This window comes from Pelobates fuscus, chromosome 7 (assembly GCF_036172605.1).
Source record: "Pelobates fuscus isolate aPelFus1 chromosome 7, aPelFus1.pri, whole genome shotgun sequence".
Taxonomy (NCBI): domain Eukaryota; kingdom Metazoa; phylum Chordata; class Amphibia; order Anura; family Pelobatidae; genus Pelobates; species Pelobates fuscus.
Genome location: NC_086323.1, coordinates 207,318,959 through 207,331,716, shown reverse-complemented (window position 1 = coordinate 207,331,716; position 12,758 = coordinate 207,318,959). Strand labels below are relative to the sequence as shown.

Sequence of the window (12,758 nt, the reverse complement as noted above, 5' to 3'; positions counted from 1 at the left end):
CCCCTAATGGTCCTTACTCCCCCAATGGTCCTTGCTCCCCCCCTCCCCTAATGGTCCTTGCTCCCCCCTCCCCTAATGGTCCTTACTCTCCCCTCCTCTAATGGTCCTTAGTCCCCCCCCTCCTCAAATGGTCCTTGCTCCCCCCTCCCCTAATGGTCCCTAGTCCCCCCGTCCCCTAATGGTCCTTGCTCCCCCTCCCACCTCCCCCAATGGTCCTTGCTCCCCCCTCCCCTAATGGTCCTTAGTCCCCCCGTCCCCTAATGGTCCTTACTCCCCCCCTCCCCTAATGGTCCTTACTCCCCCCCTCCCCTAATGGTCCTTACTCTCCCCTCCCCTAATGGTCCTTGCTCCCCCCTCCCCTAATGGTCCTTACTCCCCCCTCCTCTAATGGTCCTTACTCCCCCCTCCCCTAATGGTCCATAGTCCCCCCATCCCCTAATGGTCCTTGCTCCCCCTCCCACCTCCCCCAATGGTCCTTGCTCCCCCCTCCCCTAATGGTCCTTGCTCCCCCCTCCCCTTATGGTCCTCAGTCTCCCCTCCCCTCCCCTAATGGTCCTTGCTCCCCCCCTCCCCTAATGGTCCTTGCCCCCCCGTCCCCTAATGGTCCTTGCTCCCCCTCCCACCTCCCCCAATGGTCCTTGCTCCCCCCTCCCCTAATGGTCCTTGCTCCCCCCTCCCCTAATGGTCCTTGCCCCCCCCCCCGTCCCCTAATGGTCCTTACTCCCCCCCTCCCCTAATGGTCCTTGCTCCCCCCCTCCCCTAATGGTCCTTGCTCCCCCCTCCCCTAATGGTCCTTACTCTCCCCTCCTCTAATGGTCCTTAGTCCCCCCCCCCCTCCTCAAATGGTCCTTGCTCCCCCCCTCCCCTAATGGTCCCTAGTCCCCCCGTCCCCTAATGGTCCTTGCTCCCCCTCCCACCTCCCCCAATGGTCCTTGCTCCCCCCTCCCCTAATGGTCCTTAGTCCCCCCGTCCCCTAATGGTCCTTACTCCCCCCCTCCCCTAATGGTCCTTACTCCCCCCCTCCCCTAATGGTCCTTGCTCCCCCCTCCCCTAATGGTCCTTACTCTCCCCTCCTCTAATGGTCCTTAGTCCCCCCCCCTCCTCAAATGGTCCTTGCTCCCCCCCTCCCCTAATGGTCCTTACTCCTCCCTCCCCTAATGGTCCTTGCTCCCCCCTCCCCTAATGGTCCTTACTCCCCCCTCCTCTAATGGTCCTTACTTCCCCCTCCTCTAATGGTCCTTAGTCCCCCCTCCCCTAATGGTCCTCAGTCCCCCCCTCCCTTCCCCTAATGGTCCTTGCTTCCCCCTCCCCTCCCCTAATGGTCCTTACCCTCCTCTTCCTTCCTGCCTATGTAGCGTTGACTACAAATTTACACACACACTACATTCATTACACTGACACACTGCATTCACTACACCCTAACACACACTCTGCATTTATTACACACTAACACACACTCTGCATTCACTAAACTATGCACACACTCTGGATTCACTATACTGACACACACTCTACATTCACTACACCAACATACACTCTGCATTAACTGTACACACAGCATCCACTACACAAACATCCTGTATTCACAGTACACACACTACATCCACCACAAATTGAAACACTCTGCATTCACTATACACAGACACTGCGTCTAATACACACACTACATCCACTACAAACACTACATCCACTACACAAACACACACTACATCACTGTACACACACTACATCCACTAATCATACACACTCTGCGTTCACTATACACACTGCATCCGCTACACAAACACACACTCTGCATTCACTGTACACACAGCATCCACTACACAAACATCCTGTATTCACAGTACACACACACTACATCCACCACAAATTGAAACACTCTGCATTCACTATACACAGACACTGCGTCTAATACACACACTGCATCCACTACAGACACTGCATCCACTAAACACGTTTTATCTAGTACATACAAACACTACATCCACTACACAAACACACACTACATCACTGTACACACACTACATCCACTACTCAAACACTCTCTGCATTCACTACACATTAACACTCTGCATTCATTACACTAACACACACTCTGCATCCGCTACACACTAACACACTGCATTCACTACACTAACACACACTCTGCATCCTCTACACACTAACACACTCTCTGCAGACCTTGTGCTTTGTCAGGGGCCCCAACATTTCTAATGGCAGCCCTGTGGCAGCCAGCACTGAGCAGATTCCTGTATAGTTGGTTGTGTGCGAGACTCCGACAGTAAGCTGCTGTAATGGCCACGGGTTTCCTTATTCTGCATTCCACCAATAAATGATAGATGGAAAAAGAGATGATTCATGGCTAGGGGGCAATCACTAAATGTAGAATTTTCTATTTAGGAGTAGATGATTACGGATTGCTGTGATTTGAGAGGCGGAAATTAGGCCACAGTTATTTCATACTACCCACAAGGGAGACAGTAAGGAGAGACCCAGCATGGGGACAGACAGCGGTATGTGACTGCATATTGAGAGACAGATTCCAGTTTCTGATTCCGTTTATCATTCTTTCTCCCCAAAAAGTGTCCCCATCCATCATTGGGAATCGGGTCTGTGTGTCCGTGCATCTTCCCAGGTATCTCGATCTCAGTGTTCCAAGCTTAGTTCACATGGTTCCATTTGGGTCATGTCTGCATTGGGAGCTGTTTCACATAATGGGTATGTTCATGAGTTGACGTGTGGTTGGCCTTGGGGAGTGCATTGCTGGGATAGTCCAGTTTGGTTGTTTTCTAGCTGTACACAGAGATGTGCTAATCGATGTATTGGCTGTGGTCCACAGTTCCATTGAACATGTTTTTTTTAGATTTTCTGGATGTCCATTTTCAACACATCTTGTAAAGAGCAGGAATGGGCGAACACGAGGGATTGAACACTGTGGACATAAGCCGTCTTTTCAACTCAAATCGCTGTCAATTTACTGCGCATAATGTTACATTCATTGACGTTTATGCAATAAATTAAACTATTCAATAAGCTCAGTGTTCGTGTCATCGTGAAATTCCACAAGTCTTGGAAACTGTATTTTAATGCTAAAGGCCCTTGAAAAATATATATTTAAATGTAACTGATGACTTATTGATGAAACGTTGGAAAAACAGTGCGATTGAGTCACCGAGTGCTAGCAGACTCTCTCAGTAATAAACTCCTTTCTTTTTAGTACAAACAGCCATTCATGGACATGTTTGCTTCTGGCTGTCAAGGTGCCCTGTTTGCAGACTGTGTAAAAGTTTTCAACATGCCATTCCTTAATCCTGTGGGGAAAACAGAGTCAGCAAAAATCTCCCGCGGTCTTTAAAATATGTCTTAAAATAGGAGCATAACAGACAAAAAAGTTATATCTCATTGGGTATTTTAAGGACCCTATGGTGTGAAACAATTATCAAAATGATGACAATCCAAATATCAGAGATTAGTTTACTTCAGGAAACACTGCAGAGGTAAAAAAAATGTTGCCTTACGACTGGGCGAAATTGCGATTTAATCTATGATACCTGTCTGGACGGAGGGAGCTGCAGCATGGTCTTTGGTGGAAGAGATCCAAGTCAAGCTTCGACGACTGGGTCTGAAGTCCTCCAGCACCTTTGTGTTTCTCTTTTTCCCCTTCTCCAGCCTATGTCTGTATCTTTTCCCCTGTCCCAGCCACTTTAGTGTGTCTCTTTCTGTGTCTGTGATACATTTAACTTTATATCACCTTATTGACACTTTATCACTCCGGTCTCCATACTCTCTGCCTATACCCATCTAGAGGGAATTTCCCTGCCCCTGCCAATATTATATAATAGGTAATAGTATTACCATTATTACACAATTAGGTCTCTGAGGACAGGTGTCAATCCATATCTGCCAAGTGACCCTATGTAGGAGGAACAGTCCCTATTCTGCTCTGTGTCAGTGTGTATCATGGTCTCTGAGGACAGGTGTCAATCCATATCTGCCAAGTGACCCTATGTAGGGGGAACAGTCCCTATTCTGCTCTGTGTCAGTGTGTATCAGGGATCCTTAGGATAGGTGTCAATCCATACCTGCCAAGTGACCCTATGTAGGGGGAACAGTCTCTATTCTGCTCTGTGTCAGTGTGTATCAGGGATCCTTAGGATAGGTGTCAATCCATACCTGCCAAGTGACCCTATGTAGGGGGAACAGTCTCTATTCTGCTCTGTGTCAGTGTGTATCAGGGATCCTTAGGATAGGTGTCAATCCATATCTGCCAAGTGACCCTATGTAGGGGGAACAGTCCCTATTCTGCTCTGTGTCAGTGTGTATCATGGTCTCTGAGGACAGGTGTCAATCCATATCTGCCAAGTGACCCTATGTAGGGGGAACAGTCCCTATTCTGCTCTGTGTCAATGTGTATCAGGGATCCTTAGGATAGGTGTCAATCCATACCTGCCAAGTGACCCTATGTATTCTGCTCTGTGTCAGTGTGTATCAGGGATCCTTAGGATAGGTGTCAATCCATATCTGCCAAGTGACCCTATGTAGGGGGAACAGTCTCTATTCTGCTCTGTGTCAGTGTGTATCAGGGATCCTTAGGATAGGTGTCAATCCATATCTGCCAAGTGACCCTATGTAGGGGGAACAGTCCCTATTCTGCTCTGTGTCAGTGTGTATCAGGGATCCTTAGGATAGGTGTCAATCCATACCTGCCAAGTGACCCTATGTAGGGGGAACAGTCTCTATTCTGCTCTGTGTCAGTGTGTATCATGGTCTCTGAGGACAGGTGTCAATCCATATCTGCCAAGTGACCCTATGTAGGGGGAACAGTCTCTATTCTGCTCTGTGTCAGTGTGTATCATGGTCTCTGAGGACAGGTGTCAATCCATATCTGCCAAGTGACCCTATGTAGGGGGCACAGTCTCTATTCTGCTCTGTGTTAGTGTGTATCATGGTCTCTGAGGATAGGTGTCAATCCATATCTGCCAAGTGACCCTATGTAGGGTCCCTATTCTGCTCTGTGTCAGTGTGTATCAGGGATCCTTAGGATAAGTGTCAATCCATATCTGCCAAGTGACCCTATGTAGGGTGAACAGTCCCTATTCTGCTCTGTGTCAGTGTGTATCAGGGGCTCTCAGGACAGGTGTCAATCCATATCTGCCAAGTGACCCTATGTAGGGGGAACAGTCTCTATTCTGCTCTGTGTCAGTGTGTATCATGATCTCTGAGGACAGGTGTCAATCCATATCTGCCAAGTGACCCTATGTAGGGGGAACAGTCCCTATTCTGCTCTGTGTCAGTGTGTATCAGGGGCTCTGAGGACAGGTGTCAATCCATATCTGCCAAGTGACCCTATGTAGGGGGAACAGTCTCTTTTCTGCTCTGTGTCAGTGTGTATCAGGGGCTGTCAGGACAGGTGTCAATCCATATCTGCCAAGCGACCCTATGTAGGGGGAACAGTCTCTATTCTGCTCTGTGTCAGTGTGTATCATGGTCTCTGAGGACAGGTGTCAATCCATATCTGCCAAGTGACCCTATGTAGGGGGAACAGTCTCTATTCTGCTCTGTGTCAGTGTGTATCATGATCTCTGAGGACAGGTGTCAATCCATATCTGCCAAGTGACCCTATGTAGGGGGAACAGTCCCTATTCTGCTCTGTGTCAGTGTGTATCAGGGGCTCTGAGGACAGGTGTCAATCCATATCTGCCAAGTGACCCTATGTAGGGGGAACAGTCTCTTTTCTGCTCTGTGTCAGTGTGTATCAGGGGCTCTCAGGACAGGTGTCAATCCATATCTGCCAAGCGACCCTATGTAGGGGGAACAGTCTCTATTCTGCTCTGTGTCAGTGTGTATCATGGTCTCTGAGGACAGGTGTCAATCCATATCTGCCAAGTGACCCTATGTAGGGGGAACAGTCTCTATTCTGCTCTGTGTCAGTGTGTATCATGATCTCTGAGGACAGGTGTCAATCCATATCTGCCAAGTGACCCTATGTAGGAGGAACAGTCTCTATCCTGCTCTGTGTCAGTGTGTATCAGGGATCCTTAGGATAGGTGTCAATCCATATCTGCCAAGTGACCCTATGTAGGGGGAACAGTCCCTATTCTGCTCTGTGTCAGTGTGTATCAGGGTCTCTGAGGACAGGTGTCAATCCATATGTCAAGGTGTCAATATGTCATATGTCAGGTGTCAATCCATATCCATTGTGATTTAGGAATGTTAGGTGATTTCTGCCCTTTATGGATTAAAACCAGACTCTGCATCAACTGTGTAATTTTCCATGGGAGTTTTGCCATGGATCCCCCTCCGGCATGCCACAGTCCAGGTGTTAGTCCCCTTGAAACAACTTTTCCATTACTTTTGTGGCCAGAAAGAGTCCCTGTGGGTTTTAAAATTCGCCTGACCACTGAAGTAAAAAAAATTTGGTGTTCGCGACATCACTAGTGCCTACTCTGCCTTAGTGGATATCCTCCCGCCTGGGGAAGCGCCCTAAAGTGGCACTCGCGACCTTTGGAAACCCCTGTTGTTCCGCCACTGATCATGTCTCTTTTTTGTAAACCCCCCCTTCATTTCTTTTCCTCCCACACTGAAAATATCATTGCCCCTCACCTACTTGTAGTTCCTATAAAGTGCAATCCGTGTAGATCACAGTTGTGATTTGTTTTACACTAGTTTCTTCATTTGCGGTAATTATGTTATAAATCTGTCCTTTACGCTAACTGCCAACACTCTCAGCCGATTGTCCAAAGTTGGCCTGAACTAGTGTGATAACAATGTATGAACTTCTGCTTTAGGCTATCAGCTCAGACAGGAAGCATGTGGGTGCCCAACTGTAACAGACCATCTGGCACCCTGACTGGGTACCTCCATTAACGGATGCTTCCTAGCTGACACTGAGGACACCACATCCACCGCAGACTCAACAACCGCCGTAGCTTAACTGGAGCCGCGCCGTCTTCCTTCCACTCTGGATCAACCTCTGTCCTCCAGGACCGTGTGGGAGAGACCTCTCCTCCAGGAGAGCGTAACAGGAACAAGCTCTTAAAAGAGCTGTGATTAGAGCCCAGGGGAGTATACAAAGCATGGCAATCCCCAGTGTGATTCAAGCAGTTCCCTCCAATCATGAGACAAGACTACGTGTTGAGGGTCAAACAGGAACTCAGCAGATCTGAGTGTTTATTGAACAGCCTGGTCTTTTATACAGTTTTCCCCACAAGGTTACCACCCAGGTGGACCTTGTGGGGCACAGGGACACAGGAACAAAAAGCCAATAAAAACACAGTTTTACATTCAATCACTCCCATACAGTGTACACAATCCCTCCCCTCCGCCTGTGATATAATTAACGAAGACAATGGACTAACTCAATTAACTCTAAGCAGAAAAAACATAAGTTTTTACAAACCCCCAAAAGTACCCCAAAATACAACATATCCCCACAAAGTCACATCCCCTGAAGGCCCCGATCTGGGTGAACAACATATCCAAAAAATCACCCTAGATCGGTTCAGGAATTTCCTGGAAGTCTTATTTTTGCCCCACCGTGCACATGGTCCCATGCCCAAAACAGTTCCATACACTCAACGACAAAACACTGCTGGACAATTTAAGATGGCCGCCGCCACATGTTTGAGTCTGTTCCAGTTAAAAGTCCAAGGGACAGAAACAGTACTTTTGAACATGGGTTATCACAGTGCCCATAGTCCCAGGGTAGGAGGCTGGCAAACAGGCCCCTCCAAAAACCAGTGGTGAAGTTACTTTCGCCACATATCTTCCCTTTCCGTGGGAGACTAACAGGTACCTGACCTTCTGTCGGTCTGTACCTGAGTTAGTTGAGTAGCCTACCCACAAAAAGCAATGACTGGGCCTGGTGACTCCTGTTGTCGGTCTCAGTCCTATATCCAGCAGTACAGCTGCATAGTGGGGGGAGTTGGTAGTTCCTGGATTAAGGGCCAGGGGAGGGCAGAGGTTAACTGCGCTCTGCCCGATTGCCAGCACCTCTGCTGGGGTGGACCGCAGGTAGTCAGGCCCTGTGCAAAGGGAAAGGGGAGGGCAGAGGCCAGCAGCTTCTGCTGGAAGTAAGTGTTGAACCATTCTAAATGAACACTCCATGCACCATAACCACTACAGCCAAACCTACCAGTTTAACATGGTTTGACAGTTATCTGTGTCACACTGGGCTAGATGCCGATGTAAGCATTCAACAGGTGATCACTCTCAGCCAATTTTGAATGAGTTCCTGTCTTGAATATAACTGACATCTGGCTTTTCCAGCTGAAGACCTGACTGAGCTTTCTATGGTTTCTACAACGCTCCAACTATGAGAAACGTCCCCTACGTCTGGATGTGAAAGGTTTGGACAGGAGTTTCTCAGAGAAGGAGTGAGGAGGCACTAGTTCGTGAAGTCTCACAATCTGGACAACCCAATTTACCAATACATGATATTATGATAGAACTAGCTACTGTTTGGTCTGTGGTCTCCTGGTGTAATTCTTAACTCTTACAGAAAGACATTTTCCTGCAATTCAAAGCATAGTTTCATGTTTATATAGGCTTTCTCTGAAAATCCAAATCTAGATGGTACTGTAAAAACAATCTCTATGAGTTTATAGTGAGTGTGTTTTATCTTCCATTCTAGAACTCATTCTGAAGACGGGGACCTCCCTTTACAGCGACAGAGCCACATGGCAGGTAAAGATGGCGTGAAGCACCGTGTTTATCACATGGAAAGCAAACACAATATTAAATTGTATGAGAAAACGTTTCTGGGTATTGCTCGTATATCATTGTCAAAGTTCCCTTTATGTGATTTTTTTTAATAACTTATTTTTTGTGTGTGATTTGTCAGCCTTACTGGTCACGAAATATTAAACATTTCATGAAGTGACGCTCGATTGATTGACAGTCTACACGTTAGTTCAAGGCGAAGATTTTCAATGAGAAATTGAAATATTGGTTGAGATGTCATTGAAATCTAATGTGATTGATCTTTCCCTACTTGCAGCATTCCTCAGTGACACAAAGGAAAAGGGTCCCCCCTCACAGGTGCACACGTTAAAAGAATTTGAAAAGGTAGGTTGGATGTAAACCTTTATGGTAAATCAATCTATTGTGTGCATGCAATAGATAGAATTGTTATCTTCCAATGATCCTAAAGCAGACCTGCACAACCTGGCAGGAAGTAGTGGCCAAAATTAAATAGTCTAAACTTGGGGCCACAGTTAGGTTTTTAGCACCTCACCAAGTAAAGGTATAAAATGACATCTAAAAATACAGCTATGCACACACACTGACAGACATACAGATACACACACTGACAGACATACAGATACACACACTGACAGACATACAGATACACACACTGACAGACATACAGATACACACACACTCTGACAGACATACAGACACACACACTGACAGACATACAGATACACACACACACTGACAGACATACAAATACACACACACTCTGACACACAAATGACAGACATACAGACACACACACTGACAGACATACAGATACACACACACTCTGACAGACATACAGACACACACACTGACAGACATACAGATACACACACACACTGACAGACATACAAATACACACACACTCTGACATACAAATACACACACACTCTGACATACAAATACACACACACTTTATGAAGCACAGGTCATGTCAAACTAACTTGATTGCGTTCTACGAAGAAGTAAGTAGAAGTATAGATCAGGGTGTTGCAGTGGATGTGATCTATTTGGATTTTGCCAAGGCATTTGATACAGTTCCACACAAAAGATTAGTGTTCAAACTCAAGGAAATCAGTCTCGATGAAAATGCTTGTTCTTGGGTAGAACATTGGCTTAAAAACAGAATACAAAGAGTTGTCGTTAATGGTAAATTTTCAAGCTGGACAGAGGTGGCAAGTGGTGTCCCTCAGGGGTCTGTTCTGGGACCCCTTCTATTTAACATTTTTATAAATGATCTTGAAGACAGCATTGAAAGTCATGTTTCAGTGTTTGCAGATGACACAAAACTTTGTAAAATAATACAATGTGAGCAAGATATTACTTTGCTGCAGAAGGATTTAGATAGACTGGGGGACTGGGCACTCAAATGGCAGATGAAATTTAATGTTGAAAAATGCAAAGTTATGCACTTCGGCGTAAAGAATACACAAGCAACGTATACCCTTAATGGAAGCGAATTAGGGATAACAACACACGAAAAGGACTTGGGAATTGTTATAGACAACAAACTATGCAACAATGTGCAATGTCAATCAGCAGTGGCCAAGGCCAGTAAGGTATTGTCATGCATGAAAAAGGGCATTCATTCTCGGGACGAGAATATCATTTTGCCTCTCTATAAATCACTGGTAAGACCACATATTGAATATGCTGTGCAATTTTGGGCACCTGTTCTAAAGAAGGATATCATGGCACTAGAAAAAGTGCAGAGGCGGGCTACAAAATTAATAAAAGGAATGGAACATATCAGCTATGAAGAAAGGTTAACAAATTTAAACCTATTTAGTTTAGAAAAACGTCGCCTGAGAGGGGATATGATAACATTATACAAATATATTCGGGGCCAATACAAACCATTGTGTGGAAATCTATTCACAAACCGGACTTTACATAGGACACGAGGCCATGCGTTTAGACTGGAAGAAAGAAGATTTCGTCTAAGGCAAAGGAAAGGTTTTTTTACTGTAAGAACAATCAGGATGTGGAATTCTCTGCCTGAAGAAGTGGTTTTATCAGAGTCCATACAGATGTTCAAACAGCTACTAGATGCATACTTGCAAAGACAGAATATTCAAGGATATAATCTTTCAATGTAGGGTAATAACTGCTTGATTCAAGGATAAATCTGACTGCCATTCTGGGGTCAAGAAGGAATTTTTTGTCCTAGCTTGTTGCAAAATTGTGCTTCAAACTGGGTTTTTTTCTTTTCTTTTGGATCAACAGCAAAAAACAGGTGTGAGGAAGGCTGAACTTGATGGACGCAAGTCTCTTTTCAGCTATCTAACTATGTAACTATGTAACTATGTATGACAGACATACAGGTACACACACTGGAATATATATACAAACAGACATACAGATACACACACACTCTGACAGACATAGAGATACACACACTGGAATATATATACAAACAGACATACAGATACACACACACTCTGACAGACATAGAGATACACACACTGGAATATATATACAAACAGACATACAGATACACACACTGACAGACATACAGATACACACTGTGGCGGAACCAACCTCACCACTGGCCATTGGAGCAACTAAATGACCTTCATTTGTCTGAATATACATAGGGATTAAGGAGAGAGCGCAGGTAACTTTTTCTTTTCTTTGGTTTTTACTATATATTGGGGCTGATGTGTACTGTAGTCATTGCTGCCGGCCCAGTAGTGATGGGAGTGAGCGCAGGACTTCTCTTTTTGTATTTGTATTTACTTTGTATCACACAGTCTGGTTACAATGCCGCCGCCCATCCCATGTGTTCCCTATTAAGGGTTAATAAGTATATAGGGGTGTATATAAAAAAATACCCCTCTCTGTCTCATTAGAGATATCTTTGCCAGAAGCTCAAGGAAGCAGGCTGAAGGGTCAGTGCTATGACCCGCTTAGGGGGGTCTGCCTTGACGTTGGCAGGCGGGCATTCCATACAGATACACACACTGACAGACAGGCCCGGACTGGCCATCGGGCACACCGGGCAAATGCCCGGTGGGCCGCGATGGCCGTGGGGCCGAGGCCGGCAGGGAGATCACAGGATCTCCCCTGCCGGTCTATGCAGGGCCGGCACTATCCGGGCGCCGGCCCCGCTGTTTTCAATGATGGGCCGGTGGGGAGATCAAAGGTCTCCCTCACCGGCCCACATAGAGAATATTCCGGCCACCAGTGGGGAGAGAGGGAGGGAGCCAGGAGAGGACCCGGCGGAGCTCTATCTTGCAGCTCCGCCGGGTTCCTCTCGCGAGATCCGGAGCGTTGCCATGGCAACGACCGGATCTCGCGAGAGTGAACTCTAGCCCGCAGGCTAGAGTTCACTCACCCATTGGACCACCAGGGATGGTGCCTGAACCCCCCCTCCCAGATACCACCATGCCGGTCCCCCCCTCCCAGGCTAAAAGGTAAGAAGGGAGGGGGGGACATAATGCCTACTTTTTTTTGTTTTTATCTACCCCCCCAAACTCTCACACCCATCATCCATAGCACTTTCACACTCAGCAATCTCACACACACCACTCTCACACCCATCATCCACAGCAATCTCACACACAGCACTCTCACACCCATCATCCACAGCACTCTCACACACACATCACACACACACATCACACACAGCACCCTCACACACAGCACTATCACACACACATCACACACAGCACTCTCACACACAGCACTATCACACACAGCACTATCACACACAGCACTATCACACACACATCACACACAGCACTCTCACACACAGCACTCTCACACCCATCATCCACAGCAATCACACACACACCACTCTCACACCCATCATCCACAGCACTCTCACACACACATCACAGACAGCACTCTCACACACATCACACACACATCACACACACACATCACACACAGCACTCTCACACACAGCACTCACGCACAGCACTCTCACACAGGGCACTCTCACACACACATCACTCTCACACACACATCACACACAGCACATCACACGCAGCACTCACACACAGCACATCACACGC

General features: G+C 46.7%; 1 protein-coding gene across 2 annotated transcripts in view; it reads left to right on the top strand.

Annotated features, from left to right (window-relative positions):
• The window catches only part of PDE4DIP (phosphodiesterase 4D interacting protein), a 297,818-nt gene that overhangs the window by 53,894 nt on the left and 231,166 nt on the right, over positions 1–12,758 (top strand). The window contains exons 2-3 of one of the 2 annotated variants that reach the window (XM_063427118.1): positions 8,633–8,685; positions 8,999–9,066. In XM_063427118.1, coding sequence (XP_063283188.1) covers positions 8,633–8,685; positions 8,999–9,066 — 121 coding nt within the window. The remainder of the gene's footprint in view (positions 1–8,632; positions 8,686–8,998; positions 9,067–12,758) is intronic. The other variant, XM_063427119.1, reaches the window with a different exon arrangement.